We start from the raw sequence: 27,761 nt of genomic DNA, 5'->3' as shown, positions 1-27,761 counted from the left end.
GCATGAATGGGAGGGCTAAACTGCTGTAGACTGAACAAGCATTTATGTAAATATTGTTTTTTTATTATTAACATTATGAAAACAATCCATTCAAAATGGGCTGTTTACTACATCAAACTTCAAAAAAGTGAGAAAAGTTCAATTTTCCAGGATATGGGCTCTTTAAAACACAGGGACCAAAAGCCAGCATTGAGGAGCCACAGCATTATTTAGCTTCTACAGTGTTTTTTCTACATTGATGCCACCTGATTCAACTCATTAGCTCATTATCAAGCTTTCATTGAGCTCAATGAGATGTGAGGAAAATAAGCGCGCAGCGCTGTGACCCGTTTAACAGCCATGTGTGCTAAATTCTTTACTCAAGGAGAAATAATGTTATTCTTATGACCACAGCCTGTAGAGGAAGAAAGGTCAGTGTGATTGAGGGACGTTTCACTGTGAGTGAGTGTGTATGTGTGAATCAGTGTGTATGTGGTCATCAGGTCAGTTGTCCCCTCTGGCTGAGCATGCTGTCGTCTCTTAAAATATCCATCACACACACTGTCGCTGAACTGCTCTGGGCTATTGATGTACAAACAGAGTGGCTAAAAACATACACACACACACACACACACACACACACACACACACACAAATCTCTCTCAGCTGTGAAGTGAGCATTTTGGATGCTCCATCAATACTTTAGTTTCAATAGTTTCACTACATTGTTGCCATATCAACCAGATTTTGTCTTCAGTATATACATCTCTGTATATATAAATATATCAGTTTAAGTCAATGGAACAAGACTTTTTGTCCATGTCATTTTGGGCCATTTCTTTTGGTCCATTCCATGAAATTTAGAAACAATGTAAATTTAAGAAAATGTAAATGACCTCTGTTCAGACTGGCTGCTCTGCATTATGCCTCACTGAAAAGGTAGAGTGGGACGAAACAGTCCTTATAATTTCAACATGAAGTGAGTTTCTGTTTTCTTCAATGGGACCCTTAAAAAAAACACCCCACCTCCCCAACAAAAAAGAAGAAAAAAAAAACATTTTAATACAGATAAACTACCCAATCAAACCATGTAGAGGTCAGAGATTTACACAACTGTCAGGCGCCACAAAAACGTCAGCGCTGCAGTCATCCATCAGTGCTGAAAGTACACAAGGTGCCCAAACAGCAGCTTCCTCCAGCCTGTAATCTGCACCCTAGTCAGTATGCACGGCACATCGGTGACGAATCATTCCACACAACCCCCCAACATCACTCGTCTCTCCTCTGCTCCCTTTCCTCATCTTCCTCCCTCTCATCCTCTCTCCCTTGCCATCTCCCGATCCCTCTTTTCTTCCCTTCAGTCATCTTAGCGGAAAATCATCAAAGGACGTGGGGAAGGATAAGAATAGCATGGCTTCTATTTATAGCCTAATGAAAAGAATGCCTCTAACTAAACATAATACCCTCCTCCTCCACCTCCTCCTCCACCACCACCTTGGATATGTTCGCTCAGGACGCACACTGAGAGAACAAGAGAAGGGAAGAGGTTTATGTTTCTGCAGATGTGGTGATTTGGGCTCGGCACAGTGCAAAAATAGAAACGTTTAGTCAATGATTCCACTCTGATGGGAAGTCTTTTATTTTGTTCTCAGAAATAGCACGTGTGGATCGGTGTGGGCTGACACAATGCTGACTGAAGAAGCTTAAAATTTGTACAATAATCAATTTTCATAGTTATGAAGAGGAATTAAAACAATGTGTTAAATATACCAAATGTACATCTCTAAACTACAAAGAACTACTACTAAAACGAACTCAATGTGTGGCTGTAATTCATACACAGAGTGCTCTGACCCAAAACGGTAATGCAGCTAATAGCATCTCTGCTGGAAAAACTACCATAGTTTTTGTCACCAAGCTGTGTTCTAGATGCTGGTATACTGGTCAACCAGCATGACCATGGTGGGGGTCCAGCTAAACCAGCACTAGACCTGTACCAAAGGTCTGTGCTGTCTTTTCAGCAGGGTGTGAGAAGTTAACAGGCTCCATTTAGCAATTTTAACATTACAATCACACAAACTGTCCATTCATTATTAGCCATGTTAGCTGTTCTTAATCCCAGAGCAAAGCAAACTCTTTCCTAAAGTACAAGGAACTGTCTGTGAATGAAGTGACTAAATTTGTCTTAAAACTCTAATCAAAAACTGCTATATGAAGCTAACAGGCACCAAATAGCATAAAGAATAAGACATCTTGCTAATTGTTCATTAGTTAAACTACAAGTAACTTAAATGTATGAATCCAGTCTGTGGAAATTTATAGCTTGACCAAAAACACAAGCAGCTTATAGCGATTAAAGAAGCTAATAGTCATTAGTGATTTGGAAATTAAATTATTAAATTGTGCATTATGTTTCATTCCTTCTTAGCCATGTTAACAAGTTATGCCATGTTATCCAACCTATGACTGAATTTGTCCTACATGAAGTAACTTGACCAATCAAATACAGCTTTCTATGATGGAGGTGCCATGAACTAACACTCTAAAAATAGAAATTTAAGTACAAGGAGCCTAAATATTTGAATTCAATCCGTTTCTGTTTTGTTTTCATAGGAGTAGTTTGACCAAAAAAGCCCTTTACACAACTAAGCTAATAGGCATCAGTTAGCAATTTGGAAATTAGGCTAAGTGGTCATTCACTGTTAGCCATGTTAGCAGTATTTAATCCAAGAGCAGAAGCAGCTGCTTTTCTCAACTACAAATGTGCAAATCAAACATGACTCATGAATTTGTCCTACACAAAGTAGTTTGACCAAAAAGCCTACCACAGCTAGCCACATGAACCTAACAGGCACGAATTAGCATTATGAAAAAGAAATCCTGCTAATTGCTCAAAGTTTTTATTCATTGTGAGCCATATTAGCGCTTAAGATGAAGCAGCGTTCGCCAGGAGCAGCATCGCTAGCACATGATTGATGCTCGCTGGCACTGGAGACCATGATCAGTCTTAATAATGCAAAAGCTGTCTGTTTCTCAGACACTGAGAAGCCCCTGGGTATGACTGCACAGCGCTGGCCACAGCTACCATTTGCAGAACGGTCATCTAGACACAGCCCTTCAAGTGCACGAGTTCAACCACATCAGCCCACATTAAACAAACCACATAAATGGTAGCACTAGACAGTCTTGCGCTTAGCTAAGTGTGGTGAGGAGAAGGTCAAGGAAAACAGGTCAAGGCTAGCTGCTCTATTTTGTTTAAGCTTGGAGCATCTTGCGCTTTCTACTTTTACCTAGCTGAAGCCGAGTGAGCAAGGTACGTAATTTATTTTGATGGTTCTCATATTGTGCCATGTTCAGGGTTGGCCTCCTGAGGAGGGTTAGGCACAATGTTAGCTGGGTCAGATGCAAACAAAGAGACTCATGTTAGCTGGCTTAGGCACAGACGGAGAGACTAGGAGAGGCTTCAGTCAATGCTGAATAAGGGAAAAGCATGCAGCCTACTGTTAGAAGGGACAGAGAAGTGCGTTTCTGGTAATGGGCCGCTGCTTTCCTTTGAGATAAGGATAAAAAACCCTGGCGATTTATAATCACAGCCAATGCAACACAGTCCCTTGTTACGAGGAGTTAAGACAACTGAATCTGAATGTTGAGTCAGACATAACAGCCATGAACCAAGTGTGAAATAAAGCTCATTTCAAGAAGCACAGGACAGTCCAAAAGCGGACAGTGGGGCAGTTTTTGTTGTTTTGGCTCTGCAGTCTAGCACATTGGATTTGAAATTAAACAATGACTATGAAGCTTAAGACTAGCAGTGTTATTTGAGCATATGTGCTCCAATGCTGAGTGAACTGTATAGTAGTGATGTGGGGGTGAAGCAGCTAGAAAGTATTATGTTCCAGATATACTGAGCCTCAATTCACTGTAGCTTCCATAACTACTATCATACCATTGTGGGATGTAGCTGTCTTAGGGGAATGATTGAAGACTGTGATTTTACTATCCTTTTTTCCCTCAGTATTCAACTTTGTTTTCTTCACCAAAGTCAACATTACTGCCTACCTAGCTTGTGATGATTATGCTAGCCTATAGCCTGTAGGCTATGCCAGGAACGGGCACATTAGCTATGTTCCCACAGTCTTCTGAAACAGCAGAGCAGTGCAATATTGTACTTACATGTTGCCATGCACTTCCATGCTGTATTGTAGAGTTGGACTGCAATGGTACACGAGCGATGGTGGTTTGCACCTGTGTAAACATTGCCACGGTACTGATAGTGGCCACTGAAAACTGGTGGTGATCAACAAGGAGCTCTAGCAGGTAACTTTTATTTGTTTAAGTTTAAGAAATAAATACACAAGGATGCAAGACCTCAGCGCCATATTGTTTATCCTACTCTATACGTGGTCAAGATTAATTCTGCAACATTTTTATTGGCATCGGTGGACTTTTTTTGAGGAATCAGATATCTAGGAGGGCCTAGGCCTTTGAAAATGTATGTCATGCAAGGACTCAAAAGGGCCAACATTCATTCTAGTGCCGTTTACATCTGGAAGCTCTCGCCGCTATCTATCAACATGACAACCAAAGAATTGTCAATGCCAGAAAGGCAAATGGTGATGAAGCTGAAATCAGAATAAGGTGAGACACCGCCACAACAAGATGTCAAATCAGCACTGGGTGTCAAAATCAACTGTTTGCAATGGCAAGCTTATAAATAGCTGCCAGACCATGGAGGACCACAGACTGTTGCAATCACATGTAGATCACATCACATGTATCCAAGACATGGGAATAGACGTACCAAACGCTACTATAACCTCAAGAGCAAACCACTGGCAAGGGTCAAGAGAAGAAAGGCCTGGTTTTGTTCAAAGTTTGTTGAAAATAATACATTTAGAAAGCCTGTGGGGTGCTGAACAAGGTCTTGTGGAAATGAGGAAACATTACCAGAATGATCGAAAGAGGAAAGCAATAAGACATAAAGGAATTTCTCATGATCCAAAGTGAAAGGTGCTTGATCTTACAGCAAGACAACTCAAACATACTGCTAAAGCAACTTCCTTTGTCCAAAGCCTAAAAACATAATGTTCTTGAGTGAACAAGTCAATCATCTGACCCGAATTGCACTTCATTTACTAAGAACATTGAAAGCAAAAAGCAATTTTCCAAAAAGCTTCCAAAATCAGCAGGAACAAACAAGCCTGGCAGAGCATCACCAGGGAAGATACCCAGCATCTGCATCACAGATTTCAAGCAGTCATCAACTGCAGAGGACTTCAACCAAGTACTAAACATATTTTTATTTTAGAATATGTTAATTTAGTCAATTATGCTTGGTCTCCTGGAACTGGATATATAAAGGTCTGTGATTCCTAAAAGGTTCTTCTTAAATACATACATGTAAATATGCTTGAGCTAAATGGGAATTCATCAGAACTTGGCAGCTGAGAAGTAAATAAAGTCATTCAGAGTGGACTGATGTAAGATGGTTCACTGTAGAGAAACTGACTGACTTGGGTTTCTTTACAGTGGTGGTGATGGTGGTGAACCAGGCGTCACAATGTCTACAGCACAAATATAGCCATTTTATTTACTATTCAAAACCATTATTGAACCAACATAAGTCTTTTGAGGTTTTTATTGTAAAATAGTGGTAAATCTTAAAAATAAGCCTTTGAGATCTAGTTTATCCTTCAACACGCTGCATGTCCCTCTTCACTATGACCCAACTTTTTAAAAAGTACATTTTAGCCCAAAAGCTAGGCAAAAAGATTGTAAAGCAATGTCTCTGACACCCAGAAAGGTATTCATAACCATTTCAGCCCTTAATAACTGTCTGTGAGGGAGCTTTTAGAGGCATTAAACTTAGACGTCTGGTTCCTATCATCACCACTGTGAACAACTGAGACTCATTTCACATCAAACCACTCTGGATAGCTTTGTTTGAATCTTAATGATTTAATCATGCAGCAGTTTTGAAAAAATCTATGAAATACCGAAGACTGCTCATAAATCTGGAGATTAAATCAAAAAACCCTTGTACACTTGAGTTGACCCTCTGGGGTCTGCAGGCCTTCCTAAATTTGCCTTAAAAGCACTTGCATATAACATGATACCCATATATTTCATATCACCACTGTCCAAAACTGCTGCATGCCATTTTACACACATTTCCAATGTGGAATCAATAAAGAATGAAGGGTTTCTGGCATGATGGGTCAGTTTCATACAAAATATATATACACACATGGTGAGAGGCAGATGACGTGCATCTCAGCCCCTCTTCATAGACTCATAACTCTGAATGTGAGTGATTCACAGTCTTGTAATAAAATGGAATGGAAAGGGAAACTACAGATTCAGGAAATGTTTGAACCATATTTCTGAACTGTATAATCACAAAAATAGAGAAACATATATCGAAACAGAGAATATGACACACAGGCGAGTTTGTGGACCACAGAGGGTTAATGAACAACCTCCACAGGCAAGCCTCTCCAAAAATGAGCATTAAACCAGTACTTCACAACCAAACCTCCATTGGCAAGCGCAAACGTAAACCTACAGATGAGTCTCAGACACGCTTTACATTTTCTTTGGTTCTCAATGTGGCGATCATGCCACAGGAGAATGGCTCCACACAAATCTCTTATGTAAGTGTTTGTTTAATTGCCTTCCAGGTATTTTGCCTTTTATCATCTTATGTAAGCTGGAGGCCCCTGATCGCTCACATTTTGGCAGGGGTTACAGTTAAGAGCTGCTCTGTGACATTCTCTGAGGCAGATAATTCTGATTTACTATAGAAAAAAATACAGGGGTTGCTTTTAAAAAAGACATGCCAGCCTTCTTGCTTTGGCTAGATAATTTCAATCTATTGTATTTATCCAGAGCATGGATAAAGTGTGTTGCTTCAGTCACCGTATGTGCACTGTGGGGGACAACAACATGAAAAATACACATAGCTGCAGTCACAAAAAATGAAATTGCTCTGTTGTTGGATTTAATCAGTTTTCTCTCATTGATATCACTCAACAAATGCATGTTAAGTATGGGGTTGACTGTGGGCTGGAGGTTAGGGAACAAGCCATGTGACCGGAAGGTCACCAAATTTATCCCCTGAGTGACTGAGCTGGCCTTGAGTCAGGCACCTAACCCCCAACTGCTCCCGGGCACTGTGGATAGAGCTGCCGACTGGTCCAGGCAAGAGTGCTCAATGACCCTAGTGTTTGTGCATTCACTAGTGTGCATGTGGTGTTTCACTGCACAGATGGGTTAAATAAGAAGGTGAAACTGCCTGATTGTGGGTCTAATAAGGGTCACTTATTTTAAAGTAGCCAGTGAAACTGAGCAAACTGTATTGTTTTCGATTTACCTGATAATTTGTTTTCTACTCAACAAGGTTGAGTGACCACTCAGCATCTTCCCCATTGGCTCCTGTTTCACAAATTTGCTTATTCTTTTCTTGTTTTACTCACTCACGTTGTGCTCTTCTCGCCTGCCTTCCATTGTTTGAGCAATTTTCTTGTATGCGGTTAACTGTCTAGCATTTTCATCATTGTTGACTGTAAGTCCAAGTTACCATGAACCCTACTGCTGAGTGTCCAACAGCTCAGTAGCACAGTAATAACTGAAATAAATGATGCTGATCTAACTTAAAACTTTGTTATTTGTCTACTTTAACTAGTACATATTACGCAGCTGAGCATCTTAAAAGCTACATAACAGTTGTGTGGAACCACTTGACATAACATTTTTAAGTAAATCAATCTGACTTTGCATTTTTAGGTAATACATAAAAATAATTTACTTGAATTCGTTACTCACTCAAAGTATTTTAACCCTGTTGAGAGGAACCGTTTGACATAGCATCTTTATGTAAATACAACACATAATTTTCTTGAGTGTAGGCTTGGGCAAAACGATATATATCATTATTGTGTTTATTTACATCACATTGTGTATGTGCACAAAATGCATTTCTGAGCATATTGTGGACATCATCGTCAGCTGTTTTTTCAAAATTTTCCAAAGATTAACTGGTTGAGAAATGAACAGTCATTCATAAAGAAACTAGCTGTACTGATTTATTTACAGTGTTTGTGATAGGAACCAGGGGTCACTAAGTCTACATTATGAATATAACCATTCTGTTTACTAATGGATCAGTGGACCTAAAAAAATGTATGGTGGTATAATAGTGGAAAATCTGAAAAGATTAGATTAGATTCCTTTGGGAGCTATTTTGCCTTAAATAACCTACACGTACCTCTTCACCTGAATGGATTTTTTATTGTAAAACAAAGCGTCAGGCATCAGGCAGCGTATTCATAAACATTTCATGTAATAACCGTCTGTTCGTGAGCTTTTAGAAGAATGAAACATCAGAGATCTGGACTCAGAAAGTTTCTCTAGAATGGAGCAAGTGTAGATGTTAATGATAGCAAACCTTACAATGTAACTAAAGGCCTATTTATGCAAAATAGAAAAATACAATGAATCTCATTTTTTTTTGTTAGAAATCTTTAACACAATTCAGCCCTTTCTATCTGTACAGTCTTTACCTTTTTTCCACTCCCTAAACAGCAGCACTATGCAGTTTTAACCAGCAGGACTCTTCGGTCCTCTGTCTTGTACATGATGAAGTGCAGGAGAAGGACAGTCTGACCATGCAATAGTGCAATTAATGGAGGAGAAAGCAAGGGCTGCATGGATAGTCATGAAATATGCATCAGAAATCCATCACAGAACAAGAAGCCATTACGGCCTCCTGATGGCCTGAAAAATTCATAAGACCCAAACAAAACGGTTCCTTTTTTAATGGCAAAATGGGAAAACACAAAAAAGGAATTGAAGAAGAAAAAGAAGAAGAAGGAGAAAAATGAGAATAAGGAGAAGAAGAAGAATAAGAAGAAGGAGAAGAGGGAGAAGAATGAGAAGAAGAAGAAGCAGAAAAAGGAGGAGAAGGAGAAGAAGATGCAAAAGAAGGAGAAGAATGAGAAGAAGGAGGAGAAGAAGTAGAAGAAGATGAAGAAGAAGTAGGAGAAGAAGGAGAAGAAGAAGCAGAAGAAGGAGAAGAAGCAATAGAAAGAGAAGAATGAGAAGAAGGAGAAGATGATGAAGAAGAAGAAGGAGAAGAATGAGAAGAAGGAGAAGACGAAGAAGAAGCAGAAGAAGGAGAAGAATGAGAAGATGAAGAAGAAGAAGGAGAAAATTGAGAAGGAGAAGAAGAAGCAGAAGGAGAAGAATGAGAAGAAGGCAAGATGAAGAAGAAGAAGAAGCAAAAGAAGCAGAAGAAGGAGAAGAAGCAGAAGAAGGAGAAGAATGAGAAGAAGGAGAAGAAGAAGAAGCAGCAGAAGAATGAGAAGAAAGAGAAGACAATGAAGAAGAAGAAGAAGAAGAAGGAGAAGAATGAGAAGAAAGAGAAGAAGAAGAAGCAGCAGAAGATTGAGAAGAAAGAGAAGACAATGAAGAAGAAGAAGGAGAAGAATGAGAAGAAAGAGAAGAAGCAGAATAAGGAGAACAGTGAGAAGAAGTAGTAAATGAAGAAGCAGAAGAAGCAGAAGGAGAAAATTGAGAAGAAGGAGAAGAAGAAGCAGAAGGAGAAGAATGAGAAGATGAAGAAGAAGAAGAAGCAAAAGAAGGAGAAGAAGCAGAAGAAGGAGAAGAAGGAGAAGATGATGAAGAAGAAGCAGAAGAAGAAGGAGAAGAATGAAAAGAAGGAGAAGATGAAGAAGAAGGAGAAGAAGGAGAAGAATGAGAAGATGAAGAAGAAAAAGAAGCAAAAGAAGCAGAAGAAGGAGAAGAAGCAGAAGAAGAAGAGTGAGAAGAAGCAGAAGAAGGAGAAGAATGAGAAGAAGGAGAAGACGAAGAAGAAGCAGAAGAAGGAGAAGAAGGAGAAGAAAGATAAGAAGGAGAAGAGTGAGAAGAAGGAGTAAATGAAGAAGCGGAAGAATGAGAAGAAGAAGATGAAGAAGAAGAAGCAAAAGAAGCAGAAGCAGGAGAAGAAGCAGAAGAAGGAGAAGAATGAGAAGGAGAAGAAGCAGAAGAAGGAGAAGAGTGAGAAGAAGGAGTAAATGAAGAAGCAGAAGAAGAAGAAAATTAGGAAGAAGGAGAAGAAGCAGAAGGAGAAGAATGAGAACAAGGAGAAGATGAAGAAGAAGAAGAAGCAAAAGAAGCAGAAGAAGGAGAAGAAGCAGAAGAAGAAGAAGAAGAAGAAGAAGGAGAAGAAGGAGAAGATGAAGAAGAAGCAGAAGAAGGAGAAGAAGCAGAAGTAGAAGAGTGAGAAGAAGGAGTAAATGAAGAAGCAGAAGAAGGAGAAGATGAAGAAGAAGGAGAAGAATGAGTAGAAGGAGAAGATGAAGAAGAAGCAGAAGAAGAATGAGAAGAAAGAGAAGAAGAAGGAGAAGAGTGAGAAGAAGGAGTAAATGAAGAAGCAGAAGAATGAGAAGAAGAAGCAAAAGAAGCAGAAGAAGGAGAAGAAGCAGAAGAAGGAGAAGAATGAGAAGAAGGAGAAGAATGAGAAGAAGGAGAAGACGAAGAAGAAGCAGAAGAAGGAGAATGGCAAATTGGGCCTCAAATTGAAGCCATAACCTTTCCTAGTGATGCAAACTGATCTGCTCTTACTGAGCAGCCTTGCTGCTGCTTCTCCTCCAGACATATTACTGATTAAGGCTACTGGATACTGAACATGCTGAAGTCTGTTAGCGCCATCAGACACACTGCAGAGCAGATTTACTAAGATATGTGCTAATTACAGACAGTATGCCGACACTTTGCGCTGGTGGGGACGGCCTCTTTTGCATGTTATCTACTATGAACTTCCATACAAATGAACACAGACGCAACGGTGGAATTAAGATTTGACAAGCACAGTATGATCTGGGTGCTTTTAGTGTGAAAGTCAAGGTAAAAAATATTTTTAAACTGCCTGTTTCAGGCTCAGACTGTCAGTTATAATTAGGTTCAAGCATGAAAAATATTATTACAGGTCAAAAATATATTATTTCAACATAGTACGTAATTATTAACATTAACATAATACATCAGAAATTTGAGAAGGTTTATCATCTTTTTTGAAATGTTCATTTTCAACTGATCTTGAGTTCTGTCTCAATAGCATTTGTAACTCTGAAATCAAATAAATTATACTGAGTATCTCAATACATTTTAGTAATAAACTTCCTGTTTTTTTTTTAAAGATATTACTGTAAACATGTCCATTTGTTAGATAGAGCTGTTCAGACTTCCGGGTGTTTCCCAGAAGGAGTTTCCGGCATTATAGCGGATGCACTCTGGAATTCAGCTTTAGATGCCTTTGGAAAACCATAGTTCCAAAAATGTGATTATCACCTTTGAATCGTCAGCATTACTTCAAAGGCATATAAAACTGCAAATTAGAAATAAAAGGACGCTTCTTTCAGTTTCGGTGGAGCTTTGTACTAGATCTTGCAATAATGTTGTGAGGGTTTGATGGCATTCAGCCACACTGAGCTGAATTAGTAAGGTCGGGTACTGAAGCGGTATGGTTGGCTTTAGGAATGGTGACTGTAGGCTCATAGGCTCTGAGCGTCCTGCTCTATCAGCATTACTTATCTAACTTGAAGGGGTATCTGAATATGATTTTCTCGTTTCTAGGTCTCAGTGCTCTGCTTTAGTCTGATGATCTGTTGGAAAATGACAGCAGGCCCACTTACATGCAGCCTAACAATCCGTTAATAATCCAACTAATACCTCAATAAGAATAGACTAGTCCAATTGGCTGCGTTCAGACTGACAGCCCAAATCGAATTTATGGCATATCCAGATTGATTTTTTGCAAATCAGATCTGAACCACATCTGCGGGTGGTAAGAAATGCGACTACAATCATATTTTACAGATGTGTCTCAGCCTGGATGCTCTCGCCACTGAAAACAGATTTCGGAGTGTCTTTTGCATCACTTGCAACACGACGATCAACAGCAATGCCAAAGATGCATCACCAGCATAGCTACGTGGTTACTGACTGGTTGTGGTTGATGATGACCAGACACGCAAATCCGGTCTGATCCCTTGGACAGAGGTCTCAAAAGATCTGATTTGAGAAACAAATCCAATTTGCCTGCAGTCTGAACACAGCCAGTCAAGCCATTCTGAGTACAATATCTGTCCGACAGAACGAGGTGGGTAATCCTGTAAATAACTAACCATGTAAACACCCCTATCTAATCACATTCCCAGTCAGAAGGTTTAAGCATCTTCTGCTCATGTGTAATTGCACCATAAGCTTATAATGTTCAACGTGGCAGGAGCCAGTAACTGGCCTGCAGAGGAGACCAAGGCCCAGTCCCATTTCACCCCTTGCCCCTAATGCTTAGCCCTACCCCTCCATTTTGCGCGTTCACGTCTAGGGGTAGGGTTGTCCCGATCGTTGGTGAGATGGAGGGGTAGGGCGAAGTGTTAGGGCTACATGGCCCTTCAAACGGAGATTTTTCAGAGGCGCACTACAAATGGAGAGTTATGAGAAAGTTCCCAGAATGCCCTGTGAAACATTGGCAAGACGGCTGCACAAGCGACCAAAGAGACGCATAAATGTATTTCTCTGGTAAAAAGCCGTTATATTGTAAGAACCATTGTAATAGTGTTTTATGCTCATTTCCTTCATAACACGCATAAACATCACCAGTAATACGCTGATGTCTCGGTCGCTACCTGGAGAATTTTCCTGTTCTACCTTAAATGGTGCAGCATTTACGTTCTGGTACATAAGGTTGCCTCACCATTTAAGGTGGAACGGGAAATTGATCATGAAGCTGGCGATTAAGAAGCTAAGTTCAGCTTCATATCACCAAAGAGTTCTTGGTGGCGATGATAAATAACTGCCCCCCTCTTTTAGGGCGCATGATGCCCTTAATGTCATGTTATTTAAGCAGTGAGGAGCTGAACTTTCCCCTTTGCTGTCACTGCAGACTGGCAGTGCAGCAGAGCAGCGCTAGTAGCAGCTAGTAGCAGTTAATGAAGTGACGTAGTTTTGTTTTGTGCTCTTTTTTACTCTGTGACTCGTTTGATTAATTGATTGATGCATAAAACTGAAGTTGTGAATGAATCGGAGCGCTGATGCTTTTCAGTCTCCTTCGGATAAACGGCAAATGTCAGTGTGATGTACCATTATTACTGTAGTATGGAGACAAAGCAGGAAAACACGTCCTGATTATTTTTCCAGGCTATTTTAAATATCATTCACCTGTCCTTTCATGTGACACATAAGCAAGATCAACACAGCTGGAGGCGGCGTATTGGAAATGGCACCTGAAGGGTTGTCCCATTTCATAGGGGGAAGATTTCAACCACTACCCCTGGTAACTCATTTTCAATGGGGAGGGTTACACTTGAAAACAAGGGGTAAGGGTAAAAATAAGAAATGGGATTGGGCCCACTGGCGACCTGTCCAGGGTGTATCCTGCCTTTCACCCAAAGACTGCTGGGATAGGCTCCAGCACCCCCCCGCGACCTTGACGGAGGAGCGGTTTGGAAAATGGATGGATGGATGGATGGATGGGTGGATGGGATTGGGCCTAAGTTTATGCTTCAAATTTTAAAAGACTTCAGCAGGATGGATGACCGTACAGCTCGCAATAACAAGCGCGCTAGCCGAGTATATGAGCAGATGAAAACAGTGGCTTTACACTAACTATATATCACAGTGTTTCAGGACATGACGTCTTCCTCTCGCCCCTTCTTTAATAAGTGCCTGTGAAGTACGTTTTCCCCGAGTCTGACATCTTTTTAAAGCAATTAACACTGCTGCTCAACTCACTCTGACTGGGCTCACGAGAAGCTCCTCGTCATAGTGTCGTCTAAACTAAGTGGTACTCTAGACAGGCGTGAGCGTATCGGATTACTTGCAGTGTGCATGTAAACAGAGATGTGCATCAGATTGTTCAGTAAGAAACATATAAACACCTCAGTCTTAATCCATAATCTTTGCATGTAAACACAGCCGTTTCCTTAAGACTCTGCTGCGACTTTCCCCCCTCCCGGCCTCAGGGGCCGATGATGAGGCAAAAAAACGAAGAAAACCGCCTGCTAAAGAAGTAGAAGTGGGTACATATATGCTTTACAATGTTGAACCTGTTGCTAAACTATTACACCTGGTGTCAGTTTGAAGTAAAAAGACTTTGTAAAGGAACCTAAACCTGTTTTTTAAACGACGATCATACTCCCAGTCAGCGAAGACCAGGCCTATTATATACAGCCGTAACAGCTGCCAAGAAATCCATTCTCAAATCATGCTTTGAGCCAGCGGGCCTAGTTTAAAGAATGAGAAAAACAGTGTTATTAGAGCGTTTACAATATAACAAATAGCAATGAGCTGATGCTACAAATTGGCATAAGCTGGGATAAAAATTTGTGCCTCACTGGCTGTAATGTATTAACCTTAAATGCTATTTAGGCCTCATAACCCTTTAACCATCCTTGCCATATATTTTAGACCTGGATCTAGTTGAGCAGTTCCCAATATCTGCATTTCACAAAGTTTTACTTTGTAAACTTGACACTTTTTGTAAACTATATTGCTTCTTTTTTACCTATTTATACCATTATAGCCCCACCACTAACAGCAGGCCCTGGCAGTGTGCGTAGTTCTGTAATGTTTGCTGTCTGATGCAGATAAAATGGATAAAAACTATTGATCACAAAGAAGAAATGCTGAATGTGATGCTGAAATGAGCAGACAGGGTCTAAGACTGCTGGGCTGGCTGCGATAAAAATCAAACTACAGAGTGATGCAATAAAGTGATGTGAAGTCTTCCAGCACTGGTAAACAGGCTGAGATCAGACTCGCCTAAACTCACGCTGGAGAGTTGGAGAGGATGAGGGAGGTGCACCATCACAGTGCTAGAAAAGGAGGCTTCTTTATTAATAATCCCACAAAACAGGCAAGTAATATATTAAATATATACATTATGTTCTCAATTGTTTTGCGAGCTCTGTTTATGGACACAAGATGCAGACTGGGTGGAATGTCGAAATAAGGAGCTTGAGTATGAAGGTATGAGACTTTCCGTTCCGCCTTAAATGGTGCAGCAGTTACATTTTGGCGCCTGGGGCATTTAAGGTGGAACGGAAAATTCGAATAGAAAACCCGCAAAGAGGAAGCGAACTTCAGCTTCTCCAGTTTGCTGGGTGGTCTCCTCTCCAGCACAAGAGCTGATAGAGTAGATATGCAGTCCTGCTGAGGTAACCCCCCCCCCCATCTTTCTCCTCCATAAGCACTCTCAGAAACGCAGTAGCTCTTTCCTTAAGATCCCGTTGTTTTAAGGGGTCTCAAGTAAGCGCACAGCTACGTGCCTCGTCATCAGTGGATGCACAAAGCCAACAGCCGGTGGAGTCTGTTGCTCTCCTCTCTCACCATGAGGAGCACAGAAGCATGCAGGGCTCGCCGTTGGGGGCGGAAAGAGGAGCATGGCGATGGAGCAAGGTCGCCACGTCTGCTTACTTACCTGGATGCTGCAGGAGATCTCGGAGTCGTCCAGGAGGCGCACCGTGCAGCGGAGCTCGGGGCCGAGCGAGGAGACGCTGGGGCTCCGGAGGCGAAGCATCTTCATTTTCATGGCTCCATCGTTCGGACGAGACTACGGCGAAGCGTTCGTCGCCCGGAGGAGAGAGGAGCCGTCGCGTTGCATAGTGTGGAGAGCGATTCCCTCCCCTTTACATCTCCCTCCCCCTTTTCCCCTCCCTCTGCCAGCGCAAGCGCGCTCAGGACTGGAGCGATGATATCGAATGTAAATGATATGACACGATACGATACGATACGATACCTACTTACGATATTTACTTAGCATTTCTCATTCAATATCAATATTTTCTTTATTATTATTATTACCAATATTATTGACAGGGTAAATATCAGATAATATTGTCCATTCTATAAGCTTCATTTACCATATAGCTGCACTTTGTAGTTCTACAGTTACAGGCTGTAGTCCATCTGTTTCTCTGATACTTTGTTACCCCCTTTTACCCTGTTTTTCAGTGGCTAGGACCATTACAAGACCACCACGGAGCAGGTATTAATTGTGTGGTGGATCATTCTTAGCACTGTAGTGGTCGTGGTAGGTTAGCGTGTGTTGCGTTGGTGCGAGTGGATCAGACACAGGACACAGGACACTCTCACTGTCCACTCTATTAGACACTCCTACCTTGTGGGTCCACCTTATAGATGTGAAGTCAGAGACGACAGCTCATCTGTTGCTGCAGTTTGTGTTGGTCATCCTCTAGTCCTTCATCAGTGGTCACAGGATGCTGCCCACAGGATGCTGTCAGATGGATAGTTTTGTTGGTCTATTATTAGTCCAGCAGTGAAAGTGAGATGTGTCTGATCCACTCCTACCAGTGCAACACACTAACACACCACCACCGCACCAGTGTTGGATCATCAGAGAATGAGCCACCACCCAAATAGTGCCTGCTCTGTGGTGGTCCTTTGTGGCCCCTGAACACTGAAGACTGCACTTGTAGAACTAAAAATTGCACCTATGGTAAGTGGAGCTGATAAAATGGACAATGGGCGTAGAAAGGAGGAGGTGGTTTAGCTGATTGGTGTTTAATTACCTGGATGGATCTCATTGTATCGTGACATTTCAATAGTGTCAAACATCAAATCACTGCTCTCTAAATCAAGACTGTGATGTGGCAAAAGGTTTAAACCCATACAGGGCGATGTGAACATATCACAAGCAACTTGATAACCGACTACTGACAGAAGCCTTATTGCTCAGTCTCTTCTGTCCAGTAGAATGAGCCATCGGAATGGGGCAGTGATCCACAGTTCAGTACCTACAGAACGAGTTTATGACAAACATTCTGGGAGACCATAAGCAAGCGGAGAGGTCAAGGGTTCTCATTAAATCAGGTTGCAAACAATGCCACCACAGCTGTCTAAGCATTGGGCCCTAGTGATGCTGCGGCCACCTGTGGCCAGGGTTCCAAAACAGCACAACTGGCCTGGCTCTCTCTGGGCAAGCAGGATAGCCCTCCTCCACCCCATCACTCGGCGCAATGCTGGCCAGCACAAGCGTCTTAGCTGATATAACTAGAGTGCTGTTTGGGGGGGTGGGGGTCCTAACTAGTGGAGCTGGAAATGACTAAGCCGGGGAAAAGATGAAAGTGAAAATGTTACCCGATTCCAAACAGCAGACAACTATACTTTGTAAAAGTGAATGTTTTTTATTTAAAAAGAACTCAAAATTACACCCCTTTGCTTTCAGCGTACAGAGCATTCAGTGCGTGGTTGGTTCTGTAGTGGAGATGACGTGGCACTTTCTCACCAGCAAGGGGCAGCAAACTCCAGAGAAGAAAACACATGCAACTTCATTTAGTGTTGGTAGAAACTTCCGAATAACACGGAATCGTGTCGTTTTGCAGTTTCCCTTTTAATTGGTTTGTTTCAAGGAGCCAACATGAGTTCGGCCCCCCCCCCCCCCCCCAAACACAAACATTGACAGCAATCACCCACAGCACAACGTGAAGGAACCATGTCAATGCTTTTGGCAAACTAGACTATGTATAATTACATCCCTCCCTTAACCCATCAAGAGCTGTACGTGCTCATATAGTCTGGTCTTGATATCATTACTGAGGTGTTTTTAAAAAAAAAAAAAAAAAAAAAAAAAAAAAAAAAAAGCGCCTTTGGCCTCTCCTGCCTTCTTTTAAGCAGGCAAAATACCCAAAAAGGAAACAGTAACCTGCACCAACTTTGGGCAAATACTGAAGCTATAAATTGTCTAATTATGTGTATGAAATGATCGATGTCTGTCTCAGACTGAACAGATATAAGCAGACTGTATATATGCAGTTCCAAAAACAAGACAGCCTGAAAAAGGAATTCCACCGGCTTTTCAAAACATCTGCATAATTTTAATACTTAAGATTTAAACAAAGTCATTTAGAGCGGTATGAAGTTTCTATAGAACATTTATCACAAAATTTGTGCTAACAGGACCCAGCTGTCTGAAACTTAAGACCTCTAAAAACTCCCTCACAGACAGTTCTTACATTAAATGGATATACGTTGATTTCTGAGACACTGTTCTAGAAGTTTTGTGATGAGCTTTCAGACTACACATTTTTAAAAACCCACTAATGAAGAAATACAAACAGTACGATGAAAAGCAAAATGGAACTTATTTTTAATTCTTGCAAATTTACCACTGTTTTACAATTATCAACATCACACCCCCAAAAACACACAGGTTCACCGGTGGTTTAGGACAGAGTAAACAAAAGGGCTACATGTGTTGTAGACATGACAATTAATCCGTCAGTAAACTCCTCTACAATGAAAAAACTCCCATCAAACCACTCTGAATGACTTTGCATCTCCATGATTAAATTACACAAAAATATAGAAAAATCTATGAATTCCCTTTTAAGGCCGTCTTCAAACGAGCAGCACACAAGTACAATTTCCTCCACAGCCAAACTGCAACTGAGAGGAGTCAAAAGTGAGACACAGTGTTCTTGGGATTTGTCTGGGACTTGAAGTTTCAGAGAAGAAGTGTGGAGTGTAGGTGCAGGTCAATGATGACAGCAAAAGCCAGGAGGTTGGAGCCCTAAAGCTGTTCATTTATTTCTAAACTGCATCTTCATAAATCTCCCTCTGGTCCCTTCTTCCCCCTCCGGTTGGTCTGAAACAGGAAGAGGAAAAGCGTTATATACCATATTCTGAATTCTTTTTGTATTTTCATGTCACCAAAATAAACAATTGTCTGTTTTTGCAGCTTATTTGCAATACATGGACCATATGGCTACGTCTGAAAAAGAAAAAAAACACCATGTAACCACTTTAAGAGTGTAGGGGGAGATTGGTGGGGATGTTCCAGAATTAAGTTTAATCTTCAAGGGGCATTCTTGCCTAAAATAGGTATAATAAAATAAATAAATAAACTAATAATAATAATAATAATAATAATAATAATAATAATAATAATAAAAAATTATTATTATTATTATTATTATTATTATTATTATTATTATTATTAATAATAATAATAATAATAATAATAATAATAATAGATTATTATTATTAATAAGAATAATAATAATAATAATAATATCTTTATCGGTTTGACATTATACATGGTTTTATCATTTATCTAGATAGCTACCTTACTAACTCTAGCTTGTAGCTTGTTGTGCTCTGCATCCAAATCTATTCTCTCCACTATAATAATGATTTAAAGATATTAAGATGCTTTTTTTTTGGCCAGAGTATCGTTTTAAATCCATCACTGTCAGGTAAACCCCCCAATACTTCATTCACGTGTTAAACCATGGCTGTTTCCCTGTTCCATCTATTCATTTTCCTTTCTTTTCAGGTTTACTCTCTCTAGTTGTTCGGGATAACTTTCATACCTTCACTGCCCTGCCACTGCCTGCATGCCTGTTCTAATGAGGACACAAGAGCACAAGCCATCAGTGAAAATGTAGCCTGAAAAACTAATATTAAAAGGCAAAACAGACATGGACTGAAGTGAAGGGTAAATGCTACAGTTTCATATGCCACTAACAATACAATTGGCTAACATTAAGGCAGACTACTTACCTGTTTTGGTTGTTCTGACTGTAAGCCCTTCACCTTTGATCTCTCCTGTTCTAATGATGCATGCAGCAATGTCACCTGAGGAGAAGAAATACTCAGGTTTTACCATGTTACCCATAAGACATTGCTGTTTCAGGGTGTGCACAATTCTGCAGTTTCTACATCCAACCCAAGTGGGAGTGGGATATCAAATGTTTTAATGCATAAATGTAGAAATTAGTTCTCAGCACAAACATACCTGTGATGTTAGTTCCTCTTTGATGTTCAGAAGCTCGTCCACCTGCTGCAAGATTTCTGCTTTGTCCTTCACTGAAGAAGATATTAATTGTATCGTAAATGTGTTTGAAAGTTTTTTTCCAAGCCTGCACAAATTACTACAGCAATAAGCCATGAGAGGTTCTGCATTACTCTGATTTTATCATGTTTACGGTTTTTAGGTACGGCATAAAGTGGCATGCCTTAAACCCACTTACCTACAAAGTCGCTGTTAATGCATGGTGTGCACTGTCTCAAGTGACAATCAAAAACCAGATTTTGGGACAGAAACTATTCCTAGCTAGCTATATCTAATGTGCAGTGTCAGGTAACATTAATCAGTGGTGCTGGATAAGGCAAAACACAAAGGCTACACTCATTAATTACAAGCCTCATCACTCAAATTCAATCTGTCTAACATGGTTCACACTCATTTAGGCAAGTAATTCAAATCTGTCAATGTGAACGAACCGGCGCCCTGAAATCAAATTTGAAAAGATCAGATTTGTGTGTCCAGACAGCCCTGAAAACATCAGATCTGAGGCACATTAGGGCAAATAAACGGATTTGTGCCACTTCAATCTGCTACATGTGAACATTACACAGAACACATTTTTGGCTAAGTCCCTAGGACTGGGATTGGGTATGTTACTGTTTTGTGTACTCACTCTCTCCTTGCTGAAGCATCTTAAGTAACTGGGCATTTCTTGCTTTCACTTCTTTATATCTCTCCTGAGAAGGACAAATAAATAGAAATTCAACATATCGTTAAAGAATCAGTGTTATAGGGTCCATACATTTTCCTTTGAGGCCCACTTACATGCAGTTTCACAAAAATAGTCACAATTTATTCACCATTACATGACCATTTTCTAACCTGCTAGAATCAAACACATGCCCATTTCTACTCCTGTGCCTTTAAACGTGACGGGTAAATGTGCTCTGTTCTGATCGAATGTCCTGTATTGTGCCTGTAATTTTTGCTTTAAATGTGCAGGGTCAGTGATTCACTGATTCAAGGAAAGACTGTATGCTTTATTAACTTAACTTGAAAATAGAATTTATACATATCTTAATGATATTTCTCTAACTCCTGTAGAATATTTTATAGGTTGCACAGAGTACAAATGTGTGAAAGGCTGTGAAGACGACTTACCTCCCATTGTGAAATAGTCTTCTTCAACTTTTGAATTTCCTGGTCTTTCTTTTCCAACTCAAACTTTAACTGTTCAGTTCTAACATCCTTTGAGGAAAAGAGAAATGTATTACGTTGAATGCAAGATACTGTGCGTGGCAACACAAATCTCTGAAGTGTTACAAATCTGAGGGTAAATAGGTCAAGGGCCCTATTGATACCACTCGTCATGGACAGCGAAGATTACAATAAATAAAAACCATGTGGAACTGATTCCAGATCAGCACATTTAATCAGCTTTTTCTGACTCATTGTGAACCTGGTGCAGGTTTTAAGTGGTGCTTCAGTGAAGTACAGGCCCAGCCTCTCACCTGCTCTTGTTCAGAGGAGGTGTTGACCTCATGGCCGGCGCTGCTGCTGTACTGCTCTCTGCGCTTGTCTCGCTGCACGATCCGGCTCACATCATCCTCCAGCTGGTTAAAGAACCTCTCTTCACGGGCCGCTGGGTTCAAAAGCTTCGACTCCTGATGTAGAGAGAGCGTGAGAGAGAGGGGCAGAGAACTGACAATATATTCACTGTAGTTCACATCTTTCTACCTCTTTAATAATAAAAAAAAAATTTACAGTCCTGTACAATTAATGTGATGAAGGCCAATGAAGTTGTCTGCATCTGCACAGCTGACAACCAAATCTTTAATCAGAGTTCAATATTTGAATTCACCTTAAAGCTTTGCATATATGAATTCCAATGAATGCATCTGAAATGCTGAGCAAAATTCTACTGTTTCCCAACCATTAGATGATGAGAGTTTCAACTGAAGAGACTTGCAGGTCATCAATCAAATATTTGAGTATAATGAGAAATCCTTCTCATGTCTAATTACCCAGATACTCACCTCTCTCTCTTGCCTTTTACTCAGCGGATCTGGAATAGAAAGGCTCAGTTAGCATTTCTCACATCTCTCTCTGTCATACATATACAAAAGCACATACAAGACAGATTCTTACCCATGCTTCCCTCCTGCTGAAAGTCTTTCAGGGACACTGTGATGCGTTTGTCTTTTCCCTGCTGGCTTTTCTTCTTTTCTTTTTTCCCTCCTCCTTTGGACTTTGGTGATGGTGTCTCCATACTGGCAGCTTCCTACAGAGACAACAAGAACCACATTGCTACCTGAGCAAAGACATAATACTAACTTCTTGAACAATGCTCATTTCATTGAAAATGAATAGCTTATAAAAAAGTGCATTTTATGCAGACAGAACTGCACAGAGTTTACCTTTTTATGCTCCTCAAACTCTAGTTTACTAAGCATTAAAGCCTTTTCCAGGTCTGCCTCATACAAGTCACTGGTCAACTATAATCACAAATACGAACGACAAGCAAATACAAAAGAGAGAATTAGTCACAAGCAGGCAACAGTCAAATGCATCAGCACCAGAAAAAAACAAAGAAGAGAAGAAACTGCCAGTGAAAAGGGTTTCATTCAACAGACCCGATATCTGATGTACTGATCACTGGATTATCCTTTTTGTGTTTTACTGAAAAGCACTTTGATTTTTAATGTACTATATAACAAATTTACTTATGTACCTTACCAAAACATCTGTATTTTATTCATGTTACTGAATTTTAACCCCCAACAAAATCTCACATGTCCAGATGTTTCTATATCGAATTTCTACATCTTACAAAATGTTTATGTATCAATATACGTACACATAAAAATTCTGATTTTGGCATCAGCCCACTACTACTATACATAGGTGCATCCCTAGAATCTACATAGCACACGGGTTCTCAGAAGACACTTCTACCTGTTCATCTCTCTGCTTCCAATCCTGCCAGTTTTCCTGAGGAGCCGAGGAACGATCTCTGGCTGTGGGCTGCAGCAGATCATTGGCCAAAGTCTGCAGTGTGAGAGTACAGGGTGGTGGCACTGAGGATTTCTGAGGCAGCTTCTTGAAGGCTAGGCTCCTGAGCTGTGAAGGAACACCAAAAAAATTATAAAATATTTTATATGACAGACAGACAGACATACAGACCTACTTGGACAACATGACATTGCTAGTTATGACTGCATCGTCATTAGACAACATATGGTTGTTTGGTAGCATCGATTGGTCATCTACAATCTGATTAGTCTTCTCGCTCCACTACAGACAGTTCACAAGCTAAGTTAAATTAAATTTTTCCACTTGTTAAGACAATGTTGTTGATAATGAAGGCGGTGATATAAATTACCGAATTAATTTGTAATTGCATCTCAAATTTCAATAAATAAAATATATATCTTTCAACTATATTTTACACAATGACTTTTCTCAAAATATTGACTTAGTATCTCAAAACAACTTTGATTTACTATTTTTCACATGATTAACAGCACAAATAACGCAAAGGAAAAAAATGCCACCCCCCCCCCAAAAAAAAAAAAAAAAATCAAAAATAATAAAGTAAGCAGTCAATGCAAGAAAGCATGCTTGGTGAGTCAGGCTTCCTGTCTCTCTCCATTATTCACCTCATTGGTTTCACTCTGCTGCTGCTCCTTCTTTCGTCTCTTCTTCTCCTTCTCCTTCTTCTTCTCTGTGTTTTGATTCATTTTGCCACTTGGAGATTTCCCCGTGCGTGATTTTCCAGCTTCCCGACCCCCTTTAGGCTTGCCTGCATCTGAATCAGAGTCTGAATCTGAATCCACCTGCAGAAGGGCGAAGCGCGACGCTGTGGTGGGGACTGAGATCATTGTGGAGGTCATTGTGTTTCTGCAGATAAAACAAAGCATAAATTGTAATGAAATGTCTTAGTTTGAATGCAAGTGGATCATCAGCTGAATTTGGAGTTTGAGAGGTTGGTCGCAATAGCAATAACTTTAAAGTTGCTACATTGTAGTACACCAAGGAAATTCAAGACTCAATATGAAAGTGCAAAGGACAAATGTTTCTAAACTCATGGCTTTTTTGACCGTCAGCAACACTGGGCATTTGTAGAGATGGCACGATATCACAATATTGAAACCTGACTGCTGGCCGATACTGATAACGATTTGTCTTTAAAAACTAAATAAATCCTTCTAATATTTTCTCATTTTAACCGAAGCACGTAAGTAAAAATGAGCAGTAAGCCATCATTCTCAAACTACTCAAACACTCCCAGGAAGAAATGCACTGCTAACACTACAAATCACAGCGCGAGTGCTATCCCAAGATGAATTTGTTACAGGGTTGAATCTGACTTTTTTTTCCCCCTTCAAAATCTGATCAAGTATGATCTTCTGATATCAGTCGTTACTCATAAAAATCAGATCGGTAACTCAATAACTTATTATATTTTTTTTATTTTGGAATATTTCTGATTCTACACAGCAAACAATTAAGCATATAAACTGATATTTTAAATTTCTCTCTTTGAATGAAAACAGGAACCAAACCCATCCCCGTCTGTGTGTACATCTTAACCATTTAATCATAAAGTCAGCCAGAGTGGTTTGTTATCACATGCACCATTTTGTTCACGGTCGTAGTGACTGGACCCCTTCAAAAAGTTTGATGCATCTAAGCAGGGGTGCCCTAACTGTTTGTTTGGTGGTGAGAGAAAGTTTGTCCTTTCACACGTGCGTTCTTCTATGCTCCAACATATGTTGTCCTTCAGTTGTGTCAGTGGTACTGTCCTACGGTAACAGTTTCTTTTGATGTTTAGCTACATTGTTCCTCCTGACGTGGGAACATCTTCACTCTGCCCAACCCCACTGTAAATGGTTAAAAATATTCCACCTGATACCCAAAACACTGTTTTACAATAATTCTGTGATAGTATTTTGGACTAAAACAGCGGTTTAAATTGCATTCACAGCAGATAGGTACATGCAGAGCATTGCAAAGCAAAATAGTCCCCCAAAATGCTGTTTTTCTAAAGAGTTACCACTAGTTATTCACTATGTATTATCAACATTACATATAGAAACTCAGAAGATACATGTGGGTTAACGAGGGGTTTTGGATAGTAAATAAAATGGCTTTATTGAAATTGGCAGCGTCATATCGCCACCACTGTAGAGATAACAGAGTCAGCAAGTTTCTCAACATTGAACTACACTGCCTGGCCAAAAAAAAGGTCACACTAATATTTCGTTGGTCCGCCTTTAGCTTTGATTACGGCTCACATTCGCTGTGTCATCATGTCCACAAGCTTCTGCAATGTCACAACATTTATTTCTGTCCAGAGTTGCATTAATTTTCCCCCCAAAGATCTTGTATTGATGACAGGAGACCAGAGTGTAGTCTTCTCCAGCACATCCCAACGATTCTCAAAGGGGGTTCAGGTCTGGACTTTGTGTTGGCCTATCCATGTGTGACAATGATGTCTCATGCTCCCTGAACCACTCTCACATTTTGAGCCCGATGAATCCTGGCATTGTAATCCTGGAATATGCCCGTGCCACCATGGAAAAAAAATCCATTGATGGAATAACCTGGTCGTTCAGTAGATTCAGGTAGTCAGCTGCCATGTGGAAATGCTCTTACTTTCGCCTTTAAACACGGAGTTCTACTCTTGTTTTTTGATTTCACCAAACGTTTAAGTGATTGCCGATCACGATCATTCAACATTTCTTTCCGACCACATTCCTGCCTCAAAGATGATGTTTTCCCACTGACCTTCCACTTTTTAATAATGCGTCAGACAGTTCTTAACCCGATTTTAGTAGTTTCAGCAATTTCCTTAGAGGTTTTCTCTGCTTGATGCACGCCAATAATTTGACCCTTCTGAAACAGATTAACTTCTTTTCCACGACCACAGGATGCTGACTGCATCAGTTAGGGTTAAATAACTCGTTGCCAGCTGAAACAATCACCCATGCAGTAAATACCCAATGGGAGGCTCTTACCTATTTGCTTAGTTAAATCCAGGTGGTGACCTATTTTTTGGCCAGGCAGTGTATATTACATAAAAACACCAGATTTGTTCCCTAAATCTCAAGCAACTGAATTATGGAGAAATTTTAAAAATTGGTGGAATTCCCCTACAGTTAAGGGCTTCAGTAGGGAATGGTGCCAGTTATAGGCAGAATAATGCTCCCTTTATGACAACTGGTACAACAGGCTGCTCCTACTTCCCATCTTAGCGTTCAGCTGTTTATGGTTGGGGGAGCACAAGATGTTTACAGTAAGCAAGTGCTTGTCTGACTGCTGCGTGCATATAAAACCTGCTAAAAAGCATTTGCATTTGAATTAAAGGGCTGTTCATGTATTTTAAAAGTGGCTGTAGTGAAGGACTATTAATACAGTGCCAAAGAGTTATATAAAAGTGTGCAGTCTGATTAAAAATCTGTACAGAAGGGCTTAATCTCACATTTATCCAAGTCCCTCTCTAGAGATACCATACACACAGCACAGGCTACACATACACAGACTCCAAAAGTCTGTTTAAATTCATAAAATACGCTGTTACTTCTTGTTTTATGGGTGCTACCATGTTGAAATGATGTCCTGGATTAGCAACTCTGACTTTCCTAGTGGGAACTAGGAGTTTGAGGGTTATTCAAATGGGTTTTTCCTCACTTAGAGCTAAGAAGCTTCCCAGCTCCCTCTTGGTCATGAACACGGCGTTAGCAATAATCGAAATGTTAAAATCTGCTGAATTTCTCTTTACAATGTTACTCGATAACGGCACTTAATGAAAATAACGCTACATACCTCATGCTGTCTAAATCTCAGACTGCATTTAACCGACTGGGTTTTTTAAAAGACAGCGGTTGCCATGCCTACAGCACAATAACTACCTCCGCTAAGGAGCAGAAATCTTTCATGACATCTGCCTGTTTTTAATAATAACACTGGGCATATATTAACTAACAGAACAAAAACACGAAAATTGAAACGTAAAATATAAAGCAGGCCGCACAACGACTGGCCACCTTACAGCTTTAAAAAAATCACAGTAACTTACTCTCATTAGGCCAACGACGCTAAAGTCAGTGTTTTTTCTCCAGTTACTTGCTCGAATTTCCACATTCCACCTTAAATACTGCTGCAGAACACATTCGGGTGCCTGCGGGGCTTGAATGTAACTGCTGTGCCATTTAAGGAGGAACGGGAAAATCCTAACAAGCAGCAGGCGAATGACTTCAGCCTGGCATTAGGTTACGCTAAACAGCACCAATATCCGTTATCGTTAACTAAAGTTATTAAGCGCTGCCAAGCGCTGTAAGCGTAACCAGAGACACGACACAACGCCCTACAGCTTCTTCTGTCATGGAATAAAATCAATTCCTCAACAAGAAGCGTTCGTCTCGGCGTTTTGTCAGCTAGCTGTTAGCTAGCACTGCCTGGCATTGTTAACGCTAAGCTAGCTGGCTAGCCGCGTCGCTTTCCTCCCCCTCTCTCAGATTCGCCCGTCTAGCCAACGTTAGCGTGTCGTGTCTCTATGTCACACGAACAGAGCACGCTTCAAATACATGCGGTGAGCCAGCTAATACGCCTCCAGGAGACGAAGTTCTAGTAAGTGATAAACTTTCACCTGCAGGAGTCTCCAACTGACGCTCTCCGCTGCGAGCGCAGACAGACAGGCTGAAACTGCAGACCCTACGTTGGCCGGATTGGACACACAGGTAGAAGCGGAACGCGTTTTTAAAGTCGACCGCTGAATGTGAGGGAGATGGTGTGGAAGCCCCTTTACTGCCACTTAGCGGAAAAATTCAGGACCTAATTATTTTTCGCTATTATGTGAATGTCTAGGCAATTATTTTTCAACACTAAGTCATTATTTTGAAATATTATTTCATTTTATACACTACCTCATTATTTGGAGGCAATATCT

At 40.5% G+C, this 27,761-nt stretch overlaps 2 protein-coding genes across 4 annotated transcripts in view; both read right to left on the bottom strand.

The window, feature by feature from the left end:
• Positions 1-15,653, bottom strand: part of frmd3 (FERM domain containing 3) — a 72,311-nt gene extending 56,658 nt beyond the window's left edge. The window contains exon 1 of one of the 2 annotated variants that reach the window (XM_017696285.2): positions 15,461-15,653. In XM_017696285.2, the coding sequence (XP_017551774.1) occupies positions 15,461-15,571 (111 nt within the window). In that variant the 5' untranslated portion in view covers positions 15,572-15,653. The remainder of the gene's footprint in view (positions 1-15,460) is intronic. The other variant, XM_017696284.2, reaches the window with a different exon arrangement.
• Positions 15,654-18,130: 2,477 nt separating this feature from the next.
• gkap1 (G kinase anchoring protein 1) lies at positions 18,131-27,590 on the bottom strand. Of its 2 annotated transcripts, none has more exons than XM_017696446.2 (12): positions 27,462-27,590; positions 23,470-23,710; positions 22,766-22,930; positions 22,228-22,305; positions 21,959-22,091; positions 21,847-21,875; positions 21,322-21,474; positions 20,972-21,058; positions 20,484-20,547; positions 19,799-19,869; positions 19,564-19,638; positions 18,131-18,646 (listed from the first exon to the last, which is right to left on the bottom strand). In XM_017696446.2, exons 2-12 carry the CDS (start codon positions 23,701-23,703, stop codon positions 18,605-18,607), a joined length of 1,131 nt encoding a protein of 376 aa, XP_017551935.1. In that variant the 5' UTR covers positions 23,704-23,710; positions 27,462-27,590; the 3' UTR covers positions 18,131-18,604. The 2 variants fall into 2 exon arrangements, with proteins under 2 accessions (XP_017551935.1, XP_037391904.1); XM_037536007.1 differs by lacking the exon at positions 18,131-18,646 and adding an exon at positions 19,353-19,406.
• Between the last annotated feature and the right edge of the window lie 171 nt (positions 27,591-27,761).

The sequence above is a fragment of the Pygocentrus nattereri genome, chromosome 29, assembly GCF_015220715.1.
Source record: "Pygocentrus nattereri isolate fPygNat1 chromosome 29, fPygNat1.pri, whole genome shotgun sequence".
NCBI lineage: Eukaryota > Metazoa > Chordata > Actinopteri > Characiformes > Serrasalmidae > Pygocentrus > Pygocentrus nattereri.
The sequence above is the reverse complement of the archived record's forward strand: the minus strand, read 5'-3'. Positions and strand labels throughout refer to the sequence as shown.